This window comes from Siniperca chuatsi, linkage group LG19, assembly GCF_020085105.1.
Source record: "Siniperca chuatsi isolate FFG_IHB_CAS linkage group LG19, ASM2008510v1, whole genome shotgun sequence".
Taxonomy (NCBI): domain Eukaryota; kingdom Metazoa; phylum Chordata; class Actinopteri; order Centrarchiformes; family Sinipercidae; genus Siniperca; species Siniperca chuatsi.
The window spans coordinates 12,398,423-12,419,098 of record NC_058060.1 but is presented as its reverse complement, the minus strand read 5'-3'; the positions used below and the strand labels follow the sequence as shown (position 1 = coordinate 12,419,098).

The following is a 20,676-nucleotide window of genomic DNA, read 5'->3' as shown; positions in this document are numbered from 1 at the left end:
AAACAAGCAGTTCAGGAGAGGGCATCAATTATCTGGGAAATATTGTTCACCATCATCATATTTCCTATAACAGTAAACATGATCGGTCCGTGTACTGTAAAGGCAATGAGTTTGTGTTACCTTATTTGACAGAAATCTATGCATTTTCTGGTTATTTCTGACCATTTTTGTACAAAAATGTAGGACTGTATTGAATGTAATTTTTTTTTACATTTGAAGCTTCTATTGAGGTTTTCGAATGAAGCTTGAATGTCTGTCATCATCTTTTATGACATCATCACCCCGCCCAAAATATAAAAAATCCTCGAACAAAATCCTCAGTGATTCATTGGATTAAATGACTTTCATTCAAGGCAGAACGAGTAGGATTTGCAGAGAGAGAGAGAAAACAGCTGTGGTCAGGCGAGCTAGAGAGTGAATGAAGAGAGAGAGCGGAGTTAGCGATAACAAAGAAGTAAATCAGAGAAATAAAACGTTATTTTCTGATTGTTTCATGGCGGTTGCGCTCTAAATCACAACATGGCCACACCTCCGCACAACCCTGCGGGATGGGGCCACATTGCTGGATTTTGTGTGAATGCAGCCAAATCCAGGCTTCATCCTGTCTGCTGCTCTGCATGTGTGTAGCTCAACCCCACCCTCAGTCAAACAGACACACAGACCTGCAGCTCTTTATACACAGACAGAGAGCAGAGGAGAGAGACGGAGACAGCGATGTAACCTGTTCATTACGTTTTTACAGAGTCCCAGCTTTTATTTTATGAGAAATCACAGGAAGTCCTCTCTCCCATTAGCGTTAGCTTCACAGCAGAGCGTTCAGGCCCAGTCAAAACAATGCTTATCCAGCGCCAGCTGCATGCGTAAAATATAGCGGATGTGGATGAGAGAGGAGTTGACTGCTGGAAGTCAAAGACGTCGTATTTAAATGAATGTTCTATTTGTTTGATAAATTGCTAAACACATTCAGATAAGAATTGAATTGCTATTTTTATTCTCAATTCTTATCATTTTGGCGCTGCAGATTTTCCTTTAGCACTGGCTAAAACCTCTTTGGAAAGCGCCAAAAATTCCTCTATACAGGAAAAACCCTGCAAGGATACACACAATGCATTTTGGTGAGAAACACTGAAAGTAAAAATAACTTTTGTTTGAAAACTCCACTGGACACCTTTAAGTACTCCATAGCAGACGCACTATGTAATCTATCAATCAGTCACCTGCTGAACAGAATCAGACACACCCCGATGCATGTAATCTTGTTATCAACATAGTTACCACACGGCAGTTTAAACAATCAGCAGTTAGGCTCAGTTATTAAATAAATGGCCATGTGATGAAGCGCCACTGCTCATTGTCCCTGAAGCTTAATAATATATATAATATATTGTATAAAATTGTCAGAATTTCTTCTGACATTAGCAGAGGAGCTTTTTATTTCAGCCCGTACTGGGGAGTCCGTACTGTAACACGATACGGGAAACCCCAATATAAAGACACAGAATGTAATATAAAATTAACAGTGTGAAATTGAAAATGATCACTCATTAATTTATTAAAAAGGGAGTAAGGGACATTTTGCTTAACAATACAAGCATTGGCAAGGAGAAGTCTCACATGATATAATTTTAGAGTTTGTGTGACTGACGGGCCGTGTGTGTGTGTGTGTGTGTGTGTGTGTGTGTGTGTGTGTGTGTGTGTGTGTGTGTGTGTGTGTGTGTGTGTGTGTGTGTGTGTGTGTGTGTTTTAATGGCATGCCATGCAAACAGCTGAGTAAATGATTGACAGACAGAAGTAACTGTTCTAGAACCCTGAGTCTGAAATTATTCATTGTGTTTGTGTGTTTAGGTACACAGATAATGACTGAGAGCTTTACAGTCTGTCACCACCAGGCTTAAAGAACAGTTTCTCTGTTTTTTGAGAAGTTGTCATTTGAAAAGTTTCTCATCCTTTGCACTCTGTCAGAGATAATGAGTAATTTACATTCCAATCATTTCTTGACGTGAAACATCGACAGCAGGTGGTGGGGGTTATGAATAAAAGCACTACCTTGAGTATAAGTGTCTTATTTATATCAATGCAAATGCATCTGCATTCTCTCGTGCTCAAGGTGAGGATAGTTAGATTGAGAAGGAAATCCCCTTCTGTCTGAATAATCATTCCTCTCCATTTAACTGCTGATCAAGTCTACTTTAGTGTATGCGTGAGTCTGTGTTTGCCTGTGAATTTACAATATGTAGGTGTGACACAGTATGCATTGTTACATGCTAAAGACATTTTTAGGGGTCATGGTGCTAATAATTTGTTAAGAGTTGTTTGAGGTATAGAAATAATGGCCGTGGGGGTGGCAGTTATGCTAAGTTTAAACTCTGCACCTGCACTTATGAGCTTTAACAAAACAACAACATAAGTAGGCCTACATTTAACAGGAGACTCTCTCTGTGTGTTTCTCTGCAGAGCATGTGCGATTGTTAATAGTCCGCACGGGAGGGGTAGAGCGAGGGGAGATTGTCCACTAGTTAATTGATCACGGATGACGTTATTCTCTTGGGTGGATAAAAAATGCTAAAATGGGTCGCCAAATATACTTTGTTAAATCTATGAGTGGGAAACACTGACCCCAGTGTCACAAATCACAATTTGCCTAAAGGGGCCGTACAGCATACAGCCCCCTCTGTCATTGGACCCTCGATTTGAATGAGGAAAAGCTCCCACCAAAAAACCCTTTTAACAAGGAAAAATGCACAGCTTGGCAGCTTTTAGGTCACAGAAACAAAAACAGCAGGGGGTTAAAGAAATGCAGTCGATATCAAAAAGTTTGCAGTCTGTTAAATTTTTGTCGGCAGGATAAACATGGACTATAAGTACTAATGTTAATAGATTAATTGAGACTGAGACCGACCCACCGGAAGTAAGGTGGTAACAGGTACCAGGAATGTGTTCTTGCTTGTACATATTATATTGGCCAGCGCAGTGAACACTGGATGTGTTGCAGTAAAGGTTCTAATTTTTTGCTGGATGACCCTGTATTTTTTCCTCATAGCCCTTTGCATTGGGAACCCCTGCTGTGCCAGTGCAGTAGTCTCACTGAAATGAGTGAGGCGCTATATTTTTGACTCAGTGCTTATGTCTGTCTGAACGTGGCCTAATGTGGTTTAGTTTTAGCCTGTGCTTGGCATGTTATGTCAGGATTTTTGAGTTTTCCTCTTTGCCCCTTTGTTGTTGGAATACTAATCAGCATTATGTGCCCACCTTTAACATAAATCTGACTATTACAGTTTTTATAAGATAGCTGCTGCCTGAAATGCACGATGCTATAAAGTCGGGCTGCTCTGAAGGCAACACAGGGTCCAAACCAGTATGAGCAAAGTGTACTTGATAAAATGGGGAAGAAGAAAAGTGGCAAACAAAGTGAAATTTCATTTCATTTTGACTTTGACACTTTCCCAAATTGCGTGTAGTGACTTGTATGCATGCACATGGCCACATGTAGTAAATCAGATCACATGTGTACTAGGTAGCTGTGACTGGAGATTATTCTTCACAGCATATCCTCTTGTTTTACTTTTTTTGCAAACAAATAACATGCACACAGGCATAGGTACACTCAGTGATGAGTTTGGGGAATGGACACAGTTGGAAAAAGAAAGCCGATGAGACAAAAAAACACGTACATCAGTTGCCCGTCTCTTTGGTGCAGACTTTAGTTAGATTTAAACTAGGTGCAAGTAGAAAACTACAGCTAATTCTTTGAAGTTTTTCCCCAGTGTGCGCCACAACAGCCCCAAACAGAAAAGGGGCTCTTAAAAAAATAGACTGCCTATTCAGTTTGAATAGAATGGAGGCCATGAAAGAGCATACATTTGCAAATAGTTTGCATCTAATTTAGTGCAACTTGAATATCATTTTAAGAACCGCAAATAACCGCCTTATTTGTGTTTTTAAAATCAGAAAAGGTAAGTGCTCTTTCACTGCCTTGAAACTTTTAAACCATAATGCTTTACTTGTGTGTGTAGAGTGCTATTTGTTGTTTTCATACTCTATTGTCTATTATCTGTATTTTATTTTACATTATAATTATCTTAATTTATCTATCAAATTATCTTCCCGAAAGTTTTAATGGCTTTTTATTAGCTAATTGTGGTATTGCCTTTTCTCTGTTAGTATATCTCCTTTCTTTGCTTTTGTAAATGAACTGATGTCATTGTAAATGAGGGTCACCCCTCAATGATCTCTCGAGTATAAACAAAGGTTAAATGAATGAATGAATGCCACTCATTTCGCGTCATTGTGTGCACAGCTGCATCGACCCATTGAGCCCCCTAGCCATTGGCAACACGCATTCGCTACACACATATGTGGTTGTTTTAGCCTACAACAAGGAGACAAGCCTTTACTGCACTTCTGAGCTCTGTCTTAGATTAATCTGTTCTGCCCGACCCTGGTAAATTGTGCAGCTATAGCGCTGCTAGGCGCATCAAATTGTAAATGCATGGTAGGCTACAGACAGAATGAATTAAAATAAAACACAGAATGCAAGAGACAAATAACAGTTTACTTATGTATGGACATGTACATGCACCTTAGAATTCACCATGGCAGTGTTTTTCTGGGCCCCCAAAAAAATCGTCGAGCATTTGCAGTTAGATAGGCATTGCAGATTGATTCAATCCATCTTCAATTCTCAATTAAATTGACAACTGGCCCAAGCCAGAAAGCCACCAGTTAGACTAGACTACGGTGGTGCACATAGATAGGAACAAAACAAATTGACTCAAGATTTGAAACATCCTAAAGTAAAGTGGACGCACCCTAAGCTCACCTCTGTGGATACTGGTTTATTGTGACACTACATATCATTTATATTTAAGTTTTAACTGGTTAATATGTAACAGTAACTTGGTTATATTTTAATCAGAATCAGAATCAGAAATACTTTGTTGATCCCCATAGGGAAACTCTTTGTTACAGTAGCTCGCCTTTACGTCAGTGCACACAGGAGAAAGTACTAGCAAACAATATGATACACTATAAAACACTATAAAAACAGGTCAGAAAATAAATTAAGTATCAGGTCGGTATGAGTATAAGATAAACTAAGTGTCAAGTACCAAGTGGGATTACCGGTTGATGATGATAGTACAGTATAATAATACAATGTAACAAAATAAGTAATAAGCAGAGGTGTGTGTACTGTCGAGAGTAATAGAGGTATATAATATCAATAACAATAAATAAGAATAAGTAACATGGGAAAACTAATGTTGCACGGGAGTAGTACACAGAATATTGCACAATTATTCAATTATGGCAGAGATGTAATGATCAATGTCCAGTTTAGTGACCTAGGGTCATACAGACTAACCCTTAGAGGGAGAAGTTAAAGAGTTTGATAGCCACAGGCAGGAATGACTTCCTGTGGTGCTTTTTGGTGGGATGAGTCTTCCGCTGAAGGTGCTCCTTTGCTTGACCAGCACGTCATGGAGCGGGTGGGAGACACTGTCCAAGATGGCGTGTAGTTTGGCCAGCATCCTCCTCTCTGACATCACCGCCAGAGAGTCCAGCTCCACCCCCACAATGTCACTGGCCTTACGGATCAGTTTGTTGAGTCTGTTGGCATCCGCTACCTTCAACCTGCTGCCCCAGCATGCAACAGCATACAGGATAGCACTGGCCACCACAGACTCATAAAACATCTTCAGCATTGTCCGGCAGATGTTGAAGGACCTCAGCCTCCTCAGAAAATAGAGGCGGCTCTGGCCCTTCCTGTAAACAGCTTGAGTGTCCTTGGTCCAGTCGAGTTTGTTATCCAAGTGTACTCCCAGGTACTTGTAGTCCTCCACAATGTCCACACTGACCCCCTGGATGGAAACCGGGGTCACTGGTGCCTTGGCCCTCCGTAGATCCACAATCAGCTCCTTAGACTTTGTGGCATTGAGCTGCAGATGGTTCTGCTCACACCATGAAACAAAGTTACCCACCACAGCGCTGTACTCAGACTCATCACCACCGCTGATACATCCCACCACAGCAGAGTCATCAGAAAACTTCTGAAGGTGGCAGGACTCTGTGTGGTAGCTGAAGTCCGTGGTGTAGATGGTGAAGAGGAAGGGAGAGAGGACAGTCCCCTGAGGGGCCCCAGTGTTCCTGACCACGCTGACACATAGTGCTGCAGGCGCAGGTGCGGTGGGGCTAGCCGGATGGTGTTGAAAGCACTAGAGAAGTCAAAAAACATGATCCTTGCCGGCCTGTCCAGGTGGGTGTGGATGCGGTTAAGCAGGAAGATGATGGCGTCCTCAACTCCCAGCCGTGGCTGGTAGGCGAACTGAAGGGGGTCCAGGAGCGGTCTGACCATGGGCCGCAGCTGTTACAGAACTAGTCTCTCCAGGGTCTTCATTATGAGGGAGGTCTGTGCCACCGGTCTGTAGTCCTTGGAGCCACTGGGACGCGGCGTCTTCGGCACAGGAACGAGGCAAGATGTCTTCCACAGAATGGGGACCCTTTGAAGACTCAGGTTCAGGTTGAAGACATGTTGAAGGACTCCACATAGCTGGGGGGCACAGGCTTTTAGCACCCCGGGCTAATGCCATCGGGGCCTGCAGCCTTGTTTGAGTGGAGCTTCATCAGCTGTCCTCTCACCTGGTCAGCAGTCAGGCACACAGCAGAAGTTACAGGTGGGGGATGGGGGGAGTCGTCGGTCTGGAGAGGGCCGTTAGCCTGATGGGGAGGGGGGAGCAGAGTACTCAGAGGAGCTTGAGGGCCGGCAGCAGCTGAGTTAGAGGGGGGATGAGCAGGAGCCGGTGTGTCGAATCTGTTAAAGAACAGATTAAGTTCGTTGGCCCTGTCCAAGCTGCCTTCAACTCCTCTGCTGCCAGTCGGTCTGAAGCCAGTGATGGTCTTCATGCCGCTCCAGACCTCTCTCATGTTGTTCTGCTGAAGTTTCTGCTCCAGCTTCCTCCTGTACTTCTCCTTGGCTTCCCTGATTTTCACCTTCAGGTCGGCCTGGATAGCCCTCACCTCCTCCCTATTACCATCAATAAAGGCCCTCCTCTTGGTATTCAGAATGTCCTTGATGTCTTTTGTTACCCACGGTTTGTTATTTGAATAACAATGGACCATCTTGGTTGGGACATTGCAGTCCACACAGAAGTTAATGTAGCTAGTGATGCACTCAGTGAGCCCGTCAATGTCCTCTCCATGAGGCTCACAGAATACATCCCAGTTTGTCACCTCAAAACATTCCTGCAGTGTCTCATAGGCCTCCCCTGACCATCTCCTCACTGTCCTTGTGGTCGCAGGCTGCCTTTTAACCAGAGGCACATAGCAGGGTTTAAGGTAAACCAGGTTGTGATCTGACCTACCCAGAGGGGGGAGGGGGGAAGAGCTGTATGCATCCTTAACGTTAGCATACAGCAGGTCCAGTGTCCTCTCCTCTCTAGTAGGACAACTCACATGCTGGGTGAAATTAGTCAGTGTTGTTGAAACACCGACATTGTTGAAGTCACCCGAGATTAAAATGAGTGCACTCGGGTGTTGAGTCTGGAGTTGTGCTGTGGCGGTGTGAATGGCGTTGCACGCTGATGCCGGGTTAGCAGAGGGGGGGATGTAAACAGCTACAACAATGGCATGTGAAAATTCACGTGGCAGATAATATGGCCGGAGTCCCACAGCTAACAGTTCAATGTCCGGGCTACAGATACTCTGCTTGATAGTAATGTGACCAGGGTTACACCATCTGTTGTTAACCAGAACAGCAAGCCCACCGCCTTTCCGCTTACCGCTCCCGGTGTGATCCCTGTCGGCCCGAACAGTCTGAAAGCCGTCGATGGAAACGTTATGGTCCGGGATATCCTGGTGTAGCCATGTCTCTGAAAAGCACATCAAACTACACTCACGAAACTCCGTCTGACTCCGGGCTAACGCCGTTAGCTCGTCCTTTTTATTCGCCAGCGATCTCACGTTGCCCATGACAAGAGAAGGCAGACACGGTTTAAATCTCTTATTCTTAAGTCTCTTTTGTCTGCACCCCTCTCTCTTTCCTCGCCGCTTCGTTCCACCTCTGCATCCTCAGTGTGTCCTCCTCCAGATCTCAGTGGGGACATCGGTAGTCCTGGGCGCCATGCTGCTCGGCTTCAGCGCGATCAGCTGTTCCCTGGTGTAAACAATGCGGCCAAACAGCTGATCTGCAGCGGTGCCCTGACCGAGTAGCAGAAGAAGAAGTTCCACGGCGAAAAAAAAGTACCAAAACACTTTCTACTCTCATTTTCGCAAAGAGCGTAGTTTAAATTACACTTACACACAAGTTACTCAAGTTTGGAAGAAAAGGAAAGTTAAAAGTTGGAAAAAGTAAGACGACGAGACGGAGCTACGGCAACAGGCAGCATGTGGGCTGGAGCATGCGCACTAGTTAGTAAAAGGCAGAAATGTGTCTTCAGTGAATGTAAGGTGTACCATTAATTTAAAACGTATTGCCTTTAGTTACACGGGCTAAAGTATCACTCTATCTGCCTTTCTGTAGCTGTCTTGAGTGCATGTGCGGATGGAGCTGCCAATCACCTTTATAAAATCACTGCTGGAGATCGAAGCAGGTAAGTCTGTCTTGTGTTCACATTTGCATTAGTTAATTTGTGTTTTCTCTTACTGTATATGTCTTCCTCTCTGCATGTAGCTGTGTGGTTTTGTTTTGGAGAAAGATCATAAAATTGAGAAGGTGCACACTGTTTATTTAACAGCATTCTGTTTGTTTTTAACCAAAACAAGTGGCAGACTGTATTGTGCAGTCAGCAACCCTGTGTTTGGCTGCATGTGCTAGAGTGTGTGTGTGTTCCAGGTGAGAAAATGCACCCTGTTTATGTATTAACGTTGTGTGTGTTTCTGACAAAGTACTGTGCATTCTGCAACCACATTTTTTGTGTGTGTGGCTAATGGAGGACTGCTGTCAGAACAGAGATGGATCTGGGGTTCACTATGTCCCTGAAGTGTTGAGGCTTTCACATTAACACCCCGAGTATGAGCATGAGTGTGCATTTTGTAAGGGTGTGAATGTGATGTTATGTGTGTCTGTGTTTGTCTGTCTACGTGCATGTTCTCGCAATTCAGTCATCGTAACAGCCCTTTTTACAGCCCATTCACACTTTTTCAGAGGGTAAACTTATTCTAGTTCTTGAGGTTAGGACTTTCAGTTAAAGGTGAAATCCTTATATGATTATTATATCAATGTGTATGGTTGGCTGTGCTGGTACAATAAAAACAGAACATTTACTGTGGTTACAGACCCTCTGCATACCTTGCTATTAACATTTATTATGTTTGTCAGGTCAGATGTGTCAGGTTGATAAAGCCAAAACCATTTATTGTAACACCACCACTTCAGGAAATGATAAAATGGTGTAGACTTTACCTGATGGGTCAACATTCACTACAAACCAATAGCACTGATGTAAAACAACTCCACAAAAGCAGCACTAGATGCTTTAATAAAAAAAGGAAAGACAAAGTTGTTTGTTTGGTGGATAGACAATCTTAGCAAATCAAGACGTAGAATAATTTAATTGCACACTGCAGTGATGACTCAGATTATCACAGCAAATGCTTAACCAACAGCAATAGTTTTCTAATGTTTTGTTATGCCTCTAGATGGGAATGAGGGTGCAGAGTTAAGGTAAGAACTAGGATTAGAATTAGGTTTGCGTTAAGAGTACGCAAGTACTGAGAGTTACAGTTTTTTTCACTGTATTTTCAAAATAAAGCTAGTCATGTATCTCTGTCTCAAAATGTGAGTTTGAGCATGTTAGGCCTGCTGGCAGAGGCATCGCTCATACTTCTGTTTGTGTGACACAGCAGATTCATCTTCTGACCCTTCAGTCCGAGCTCTGTCAGCAGCCTGTGCAGTGGAGCTGACAGTCAGGCCTCCCTTTTAGCCCGACCGCTCCCAAGCCAAACAGCATCTGTCCCGAAAAGTTATACATTATACAGGGAGGGTGGAGACTGGAGGAAAAAATAGTGAGGAATGGGAGGAGGGGAAAAAGAAGGGAATGTTTACGGGTGGGGATGTATTAATCAATCACCAGCAAGTTAAGATGTATTTAACCTAACATTACCATAACTAATGGACTACGGGGGGGGAGGATTTAAGTAATCAATCAAAGCCAAGTTTTATGAGTACTGGTATCACAGACAACAGCAGCACCACATAACCAAATATAAGGAGGTATAAGAGAGATGCAGGAAAAGAAAAAACAAAATAAAAGATTAATGAAAAAGGCAAACAGACGGCTTGATAAATATTACTTTGAGACCAAGATAAAGACGTAATAGATAGCAGAGTTGTGCCTGTATGTGGTTCTGTGTGTGTTGTGCATTTGCCAGTTTCTGTGTATGTGTGTGTGTACATCTTAAGGCTTTCACTTTTTCCCCAAATTGTGTACGAGTAATAACCGTTACTAGAACATTTTTTCCACCCCAGAAATCACAGTGAAAAACTTGAGTTCAAAATATCAAAACTGGGCTTTTTTTGTTTTTCAGTTACACGCAGAGCAAAGCCTGCTGAGAGGTCCCACATCTAAACTGTAACTTACATGTCAACAGACTCATGAAAGGATCACCCCCCCCAAAGTTGAAATTTGTAGCTTTGTAGTTATAATTTTTTGAAAGGTTTTCTTTGAAATGTAAACATTGACAAACCCCTCTGAAAAAGCAATGGCCTTAAGTGAGATGACGTGTGTGTATTTGTCCACATGTCTGCCTTTGACTTTGTGTTTCTATCAGAAAATAATGAGGATAATAAGGTTCCGGCCAGCCTTCATTGCCTCCTTCTACACAAGAACAGAGTGGGCGGACGGCCTCCCACAGTTAAAAGAAAGGTGCCATGTAATTTTCGGTCAAAATAGCCTTAATGGTAGTCATTAGGAATGAAGATAGGAGGGGGCACGTCAGGCTAGAGCTTTCTGCCTCTCCTGATGAGTCAAGTGACAATGATTCTACTTCACTGTATGGGGTGTTAGAAGACAAACAGTACATACAGTGCATCCAGAAAGTATTCACAGCACTTCACTTTTTCCACGTTTTGTTATGTTACAGTCTCCAAAATGGATTAAATTCATTATTTTCCTCAGAATTCTACAAACAATACCCCATAATGACAACGTGAAAGACGTTTGTTTGAAATCTTTGCAAATTTATTAAAAATATAAAACAAAAAAATCACATGTACATAAGTATTCACAGCCTTTGCTTAATACTTTGTTGAAGCACCTTTGGCACCAATTACAGCCTCAAGTCTTTTTGAGTATGATGCTACAAGCTTGGCACACCTATTTTTGGGCAGTTTCTCCCATTCTTCTTTGCAGGACCTCTCAAGCTCCATCAGGTTGGATGGGGAGCGTCGGTGCACAGCCATTTTCAGATCTCTCCAGAGATGTTCAGTCGGGTTCAAGTCTGGACTCTGGCTGGGCCAGTCAAGGACATTCACAGAGTTGTCCCATAGTCACTCCTTTGTTATCTTGGCTGTGTGCTTAGGGTCATTGTCCTGTTGGAAGATGAACCTTCGCTCCAGTCTGAGGTCCAGAGCGCTCTGGAGCAGGTTTTCATCAAACGTTTCTCTGAACATTCATCTTTTCCCTCAACCCTGACTAGTCTCCCAGTTCCTGCTGCTGAAAAACATCCCCACAGCATGATGCTGCCACCACCATGCTTCACTGTAGGGATGGTATTGTCCAGGTGATGAGCGGTGCCTGGTGTCCTCCAGACATGACGCTTGCCATTCAAGCTAAAGAGTTCAATCTTTGTTTCATCAGACCAGAGAATTTTGTTTCTCATGGTCTGAGAGTCCTTCAGGTGCCTTTTGACAAACTCCAGGCGGGCTGTCATGTGCCTTTTACTGAGGAGTGGCTTCCGTCTGGCCACTCTACCATACAGGCCTGATTGGTGGAATGCTGCAGAGATGGTTGTTCTTCTGGAAGGTTCTCCTCTCTCCACAGAAACGCTGGAGCTCTGTCAGAGTGACCATCGGGTTCTTGGTCACCTCCCTGACTAAGGCCCTTCTCCCCCAATCGCTCAGTTTGGCCAGACGGCCAGCTTTAGGAAGAGTCCTGATGGTTCCGAACTTCTTCCATTTATGGATGATGGAGGCCACTGTGCTCATTGGGACCTTCAATGCTGCAGAAATGTTTCTGCACCCTTCCCCAGATCTGTGCCTCGATACAATCCTGTCTCGGAGGTCTACAGACAATTCCTTGGACTTCATGGCTTGGTTTGTGCTCTGACATGCACTGTTAACTGTGGAACCTTATACCTTTCCAAATCATGTCCAATCAACTGAATTTACCACAGGTTGGCTCCAGTCAAGTTGTAGAAACATCTCAAGTATGATTAGTTGAAACAGGATGCACCTGAGCTCAATTTTGAGTGTCATGGCAAAGGCTGTGTATGTACATGTGAATTTTTCTTTTTTTATTTTTAATAAATTTGCAAAGATTTCAAACAAACTTCTTTCACGTTGTCATTATGGGGTATTGTTTGTAGAATTTTGAGGAAAATAATGAATTTAATCCATTTTGGAATAAGGCTGTAACATAACAAAAAGTGGGAAAAGTGAAGAGCTGTGAATACTTTCTGGATGCACTGTATTTATATTTATATACAAAATCCAGATGGAACTTGGATGCATTTAAATGTATTTTGCCTCTTTTCCGATTTTAGTGATCTCTCGCTCACACCACACATCATTGATTTTCTATTAGCAGTTTTTCCTCTTATGTTGTTATCTCTGTTGACATGTATGTATGCTTGCATCTGCACTGTTTTTAAACCGTAATGTATTCAGAGTATTCTGTTCTTTGATGATATACATGGCTGACGTGTATGCACTTGATCACTCTGTTCAAGCAGTTGCTCAATACTTAGAAATCTGGGTAACTTATTTGTTCTTTTCCTGGTACTGAATCTCAAGAACCACCATTACATACTTGTATGAAATTGCTAAAAGTCCCATAATTGTTCCTGAATACTTAAGTGTTGCTCAGTACACTGCTTTTACGCTCTACATTTAATCTGTCTTTTACTTTGTCTTTCCCTCTTATGTTATTGTTCTGAATCTGTTACTTACTGTGTTACCACCAGGAAAGGAGTATTCATCATTGACATGCATTTTTATATATACACACATATTCACTGCACATTTATTTACAGACCTCCAGTTTTTCTAGCAGAATCAGCCAGTAACTACTCAGCAGAGAGCTGAGTTTCACGCAAGAATCAACAATAATCCAATTCCATGTAATGCTGGGACTCCTACCAGTAGGAGCTGTGAGCTGAGGTGAATGTGGGAGAATTTGAAAACTGTACTGATCTAAAATAATGTTTTCTTTAGCTGTTAATAAAGTTAATGACATCAGTAGTTTATATAGTTTTGTAGGCCCTTTGCACCTGTACTGAATCTGCCACTGTGAGTCAAATGTGTTACACATGTTGTACTGTTTAGTTTAGACATTATTGATATATGACAATACAGCATGGTTTCTCCCTTTTTCTTGATCAGACACACACAAGCACACTGCTCTATCTACATACAGTTGTAGACTACAGCTGCTCTATACTATAGCTTGTGCTATCTGCATTATTATCAGTATATGATTTAATTCTATCAACAGAACTCTCATCAATCAAAGGAATGCACACAGCTGCTCACACTCACAAAATTAACACACTGATATTCAAAACATTTTAAGACTACCAACATGACCACTGAGCAACTGTCAGCAATGTAAAGCCTTTCACCTCATAAAATTAATTGGTAAATTATTATTACATACCAAACTTGCACTAAAATAGCTTTCATCAGGGCTCAGGCCCTTTCGTCGGAGCTGAGACCCCCTGGCTCTCCTGTAAATCTAACCCTGTATCTTCCCCATTTCTAAATGAAAATTGCATTTTGTCTAATTTGTGCATCTAATCAAATCCTCTGAGAGAATAAGAAGTCAAGAGACGGATGAACAGGGAGGGGAACACGGCTGAATGTGGGAGGAGGTAATTGTACACAAACAGTGTTTATAAAATTTGCAGATGGGTGTGGGTCTGTGTGTGTAGAGTTACTGGGAAATGCAGATATGCGAATTTTTGAATGTGTCAGTGTTTGACTAAGCATGTGTATATGTGGAAGAGATTTTCAGAGCATTGTTGTGTCAGCATATGATTGTGTATGCATTTTGGTTTGGAGATAATGCTGTCAGCCTCAGCAAATGAAGTTGTCAAGAGCAAGACTACTTATTTTATAAGACTTAGTGACAAAGCGATATCTCTGACAGTCTCGCTTTCTATTTGTCATTCCATGTTTTCTCAATCACATCTTACACGTTTTATGCTCACCAGACAGGCCAATGTCTAAAAAGCAGTTGATATCGATAATTATTACGAAACATGTCACATTATTATTTCTTTCAAGTTTAAAGATTGATCTTTGCCCCTGAGTCAAAGTTGAAGAAACCAAATGGTTAATTGTGGTTTTAAACTATTCTTTATTGTCAGAACATGACAAACACAGCGGAACATTTCAGAAATCTGAAGTAGAACATTCACAACAATTATAATGATAAAATCTGCATGAAATCCCTTTTCAGTCCTTTTCCCACAACAAAATAAATATCTTAATAGAAAGATTAAGTGCTCCGGTGTACAGCACACATGTAACTTAAGATGGCTCAGACTGCAAAGTTTAAAAGTGTTTTAAAAGATTAGCTATGTCAATAAATAAAACAATAAATAGACAAAGAAATCTTAATTCTGGTCAGCAGCATGGCAAACCCTTGTACAGACGGTTTAAAACATTTTGTAAATGTTTTACCTGACAATGTAAACAAAATAAATAGTTTGGGACTGCAATTTCTTACTTCCTGCGTGTTCTAAAGGGTGATATTGTTTCAAATGATGAAACAGGTTTGTGGTGTCTGTGTCTTAGCCACAGTTTGCAGTGCACGCTGCTCCGTTTTTTGTTGGCTTGTAAATAGCCAAAATATCTTCAAACTACTGAAGTTGAGTGACCTTTCTTGTCGACGATGCCTTCGAGCTGGTCATGGGCTCTGCGTTTTCTTCCGTGTCGCTCTCACTCTCGCTCATTTCACTTACTTGTATTTTGCTCGCCAACTACAAGCCTGTGTCTTGTGCTACTGTGTCTCTAAGTGTACCTCTGTTTCTGTGACATGATTGGCTGTTTATCATCTTCTTCTTCTGTTTGGTGGCGGGTGGCAACTAGTGTTTAGGACGCATTTGCGCCCCGCTCTCCCGATGTATGGGTGGCTTAATTAAATCATTTGTTATATTTCTTTCGAGGAAAATTATATCGAGATAATTATCGTTTTATTGCCCAGGCCTAATGTGTGATAGTATTTTAATTAGATCATCTCTTAGCGTTGTGGTCAGGACCCCATTTGAGTTAACTTGATATGGAGATCAGGTCAGCGAAGATTTCTAAGGATGATATGTTGATATCTGTTTAAGATATATTTAACAAGACCATAAATTGGTTTGAAATTTATCGTAATCATTATATGATAATTTTCAAGCTTCTTTCAAATATACTGTAATCACACACAGTTTGGGAGCTGTTTAACTGCTGGGGTAATGAGAATTGTGTGACACAAAAACAGGGTCACAGGCCAACAATTACAAGGATTACACTGTAAATTAAACCGGGCAGGGAGTTTGAAAGACACATGAACTAGCTGATGGTAAGTAAGGGCTCCATCCTCCTAATTGCTTTCAGTGCTTTAAGAAATTAGCTTTTTTCATTTCACACTCAGTATGAATCAAAGCCATATGCTGAGTCATTTTACCATAGTACCTTGTTTAATATATGCTTCTTTGTTGCATGTTTTTGTGGTAGATGGCTATAATTTGTTTAATATGTAACGTTACTGCAGAAGGTCTGTTCTGTTAGTAGTAACTTAAATTCTTAATCTACAGTAATTAGCCTCTATTACTGAGTTTATTTTGTTCTTTATTATCACATCATCTTTTGTCAAGAAGCTCATAGCCAAACTAGTTTTGTTCTGTTTTTTAACCCAGATATTCTCTCAATACTCTTGCTATGATGTTACACTCCTAGGGAAAATTCTCTTCTGTGTTTATTGCCCTGTGTTGGAATTTGACATGCTGAGTTGAGTTGATGAGCATGGGGAACTGGGCCCTCGCTTTTAACATGAGGGCTTTGCACTTTTGATTTTACATAATGTGTGTTGTACTATCAGTAGTTTTTGTTAAGTTTATCGTATTAGAATTGTAACAATTAAGATTAGTTAAAATTACACTTACCCTCCTCCCTCTCTCTAGTACACCTAGTAGCCCTAAGAGTAATTGTGAGAGTTAATAAAGGAAGTGTGTGTGTTTTGGGGATGAGGAGTGTGTGGAATTATGACTGTCTGGTTATTAGTCTGATAGCCTAAAGGCATCGAGCTGATTAACTTTGGGATTAGACACTGTTAGAGCACAAATCACTGGATTAACAAATCCAGGTACTACAGACATGTATGCTTACACAATCATACATCCAACCATGGGCAAACAGTTGTTTTTTTTAAGTTGTTTCAATACGGATGAACATAAGCATGTTAAAGACATATGTACATCAGCTTTCAAGCAAGCTCACATTATTGAGGTCTTGCTAATTAGAATCTTTGTTGCAGTGGGATAATAAGATCTCTGTTAGCACTGATTAGTTGTTTTTCATGCCTTCCTTTGCATTACTGCTTTATTATAAAACCAGACACACACAAACCACATACAACTCACATCTACAAAGTAAAAACTTCCATCTACAAACCAACAAGTCCTCATATTTGAATGACACATTAGGTCATTTGTCAGTGCCTTATAAAATAACCCTTATGACCCTAACAAAGCTTATTAACATGGTTGTTTTCTACCTCTGTAGTTAATATTTGGTTAAGTTAAGCAACTAAAACAACTTGGTTAAGTTCCAAAAACATCGTGATCACATTTAAAAGAAACCAACACTTGGCTGTTGCTAGAAGACAGGATGCTGTGGCCTCCAGTGCCAAGTCAGGTACAAATCTACCATCTACCCCAACCTTGTTCCCTAAGAGGTTTTGCGGTACTATGCTACATCTGCCTTTTTCTCCTGAAAGAGGAAAGTCATTATTTGCATGACCACAAGAGGGTGCATTTGGACAAATGACCGAGTATGTAGCATAAAAGTTGATGTTGAAGTGATCAATGAAAAATCACTTGTCATACGTCCAGAGTTTGTGAGTTTGTACAGGTCATATCAATGTTCATATGAGTCAGAGAGCTGTGTCAGAGAGCTTGTTTATGTATATGAGTCGTTAATGATGTCATCCAAAATAATTCATCACTGGCTCTCCTCTTCTGATTGGGAGATGGGAGGGATGAGAGGAGCAATCAGAGCCACATCTCCTCAAGTGATGAAGAGTGCTCGTCATGCTGTGATTCAGGAGATGGTGAAAGATATGTGAGAGGGAGAGAATATAAACAAAACAACATTTTGTTGTAATTAAGTGGTCATATGGAAGAATGGTGTCAAGCTTAGTTTGATGGTTAGTTTGAAACAAAGACAGAAATGGACATGAAAAAAGTAAAAGAATAGAAGAAGAGAATGATTTTTTTAATCTCAATGAAGTGGTTGGATGGAAGGAAGTTGCCTTAATTAAATAGAAAAGTAAGTATTGCAGAGCAGAAATGAGACAAGATTGAAAGATGGTGTAAAGGAGAAGGCAGCATGGGAAGGAGAGGAGTGGGTTGGCAGGGAGAGGAGAAAAAGGCAGGCAAAGAGGATGCAGAGAGAGGGACACACAAGCAGGCTGATAGACAAACACATACACACACAAACACAGGCAAAGGTCATACAGCCATTCCCGCCACCCGATACTCAGACAAACTGGCGGTAAAATGCTCTATTTCCCATCCAAATTAAAGTGTCAGTTAATATTAATGTGGAAGTGAAGACTGTCAGACACACAACACACAAACACACATGCAAACAGCATTCACGCTCACGCACACAGACACAAATGCAGAATTTAGAATCTCGCCTGGTCAATTACTATCAGCCGCTGGAGTCATGCACACAGGTCACAATGGGATGTGTGTGTGTGTAAAGCTCTGATCAGGCTTAGTGTCACGTCTCGTCCCATCTGTCACATGAAGGTTATTTCTGAAAGGAGATGCAATTGTGGCGTCCTGTATTATAAGGAGGGGGATAGTGTGGATGTGCTTGTGTGTACCTGCTTATTTGCAGATTTTGTGCATATTGTATGTGTGTGTGCACATTTCAGTTCCTGTGAATGTGTTTGTGTGGACAAGGAAAGTGCCCAGCTCTGGTAGGGTTGTGCTTGATTGGCTTTATACATGCTTGTGGTAGGGGTGTGTGTGTGTGTGTGTGTGTGTGTGTGTGTGTGTGTGTGTGTGTGTGTGTGTGTGTGTGTGTGTGTGTGTGTGTGTGTGGGGGCATACAATTGCTGTTTTGTTTGTCTTGCTGTATCTTGTTGGTGTAAATGGGAACACTGAGGAGGGAGGGAGGGAGGGAATAATCCTTCTGTATCTCTTTCTTCAACCGACCAGAACATCATTCTCGCTTCTTGCTGGCGAGCGCACACACGCACAAATACACACACGCACACAAACAAACACACCACCCAACCAACCATGAAATCGTAATGTCAGACCTGTTAATGCCTCTAGATAGCGGCAACCGCATCCCTGCGTGGTCCTGCTCCTTATACATAAACACGCACATATAAATGGAATAAACAGAGAGCTATCTGTCTCTCTCTGACAGGAATGATCTACTCAGTAGTGACTGGTAGAGTTTTGCCTGTTTTCACTGATATCTGCAACAGACCTTGTTAATTCCTACACCCTGGGAATGCAGGTTGCCTCAAAACACAGTCGTATTTGGATGAATGAAATACATAAGGCCTGCATGCATATATATTCCCAAAACTCCTGCCCAGCTTAATTTCCAGGTGTAATCCTCTTAATTGCATGTATTAACATGGTATTCCTGCCAGGTTTATGTAATATTCTGTGTTACTTCATTTTGTGATCTTTGTGCCTGCAATTATGGGTTATGTGGGTCAAAAACCAGTGGAAATTAGTGCTGGGTGAATAAATAGTATGCCAATAAATTACCTTTTTGATTTTTTCTTCATTATCAGGTATACACATAATGTGCAGTGGCATCACATAAGCAAACAACAAGCTTTCAAACCTAGCAGTCCAGGTTCATTTGCATCCTCCAGCACACAAGTTCCTGTAAACATGAAAGTTAACGTACATTCATTTCCGCACAGTAACTGCCAACATTAATACATCTCATATTCTCAGCTCATTACTTTTCAGCTTTTATTTAAAAAAAAAAAGCAATTTATTTTTATTCTTTTTAAATGGCTGAAATTTGCATTTATAAACGAAGTTTTTCCTCTGTGCTTTCTATTATTGAAAGCATTTTTTGAACTATAAATGTTTAAATTGTCATGATCGGCATCTTCCTTCCATCATGTTTTGGATGCTACAAAAATGTATTTTTAAAACCAGAAACAGTTTGACTTATGTACACTTTATGATAATTGGCTTAAAGTATCAGAATTTGGATGTCAGTATTGTTTGGTTGACAGTGACTGTCATTATTTACATGTTATCTAAAAAATTCTGCATTGTTTTTACTTCACTTTGTCCTCTAGTCCATATCAGTAGTCCATATAAATAAACCCATTCGTAAAATATACACATGGATTATGTTTATTACCTTATTTTACCATTTACTCTTTACTCTATACTGCATTGACTGAGCATGTTTCGACATCAAATTGCACTGTGACCTGTAGTAATCAAGCCGATACTCAGCTCTAATGGAGAATGTACTCACTCAGTGTAATGGAACGGGTCAATATCTGATAAACACCAGATACATCATGCTCTGTTTGTGTGTGTGTGTGTGTGTGTGTGTGTGTGTGTGTGTGTGTGAGAGAGTGAGAAAGAGCAAAAGAGAGAGTGTCTTTGCTTCCAGTGCTTCCAGTCCTGCCATTACTCTATTGTGTTTGTGTTTGAGTATATTTGGATGTATGTGTCAAACTTGTATCAGATTTGCTTATGTATGATGCCATGTACGGTTGTGTACGTACGTGCGTGCGTGCGTGCGTGCGTGCGTGCGTGCGTGCGTGCGTGTGTGTGTGTGTGTGTGTGTTTTCACATCAATCTATGTATCTCTGCAGTCAGCCGTGTGTGTGTGTGTGTGTGTGTGTGTGTGTGTGTGTGACAGAGCCAGGCTCAATACCACAGAGAATCACCCTGTCAGTCTCCATGTCTCTTCGTCTTCCCCCGGCAGCGTCACTCCTCTCTCTCGCTGCACAGATCAAAGAGCTGACACATGCCCCAATGTCCTCTCTCTCCTTCTCGCTTCTATCTCTGCGTCACACTCTCTGTCTCTCTGTCTTTCTTGCAATCGTAACCCTCTCCCTCTGTCACTCACCCTCTCTTTCTATCCTTACATCCAGCTTTCTGCCTGACTATATCAGTGGGGATTTTGATTCCATTACTGCTGAGGTCAAAGCTTTCTATGCAGACAAGGTGAGTGGAACACAACTTACGCACACTCTCAGACCTACAGGTGCACACACGGAGACATACTCACACACACATAAACAAAAA

At 41.4% G+C, this 20,676-nt stretch overlaps 1 protein-coding gene across 6 annotated transcripts in view; it reads left to right on the top strand.

Moving 5' to 3' along the window:
• The window catches only part of tpk1 (thiamin pyrophosphokinase 1), a 69,397-nt gene that overhangs the window by 13,951 nt on the left and 34,770 nt on the right, over positions 1-20,676 (top strand). For all 6 annotated transcript variants that reach the window (XM_044175561.1, XM_044175562.1, XM_044175556.1 and 3 more), the window contains 2 exons: positions 8,516-8,585; positions 20,523-20,595. In XM_044175561.1, coding sequence (XP_044031496.1) covers positions 8,516-8,585; positions 20,523-20,595 — 143 coding nt within the window. The remainder of the gene's footprint in view (positions 1-8,515; positions 8,586-20,522; positions 20,596-20,676) is intronic.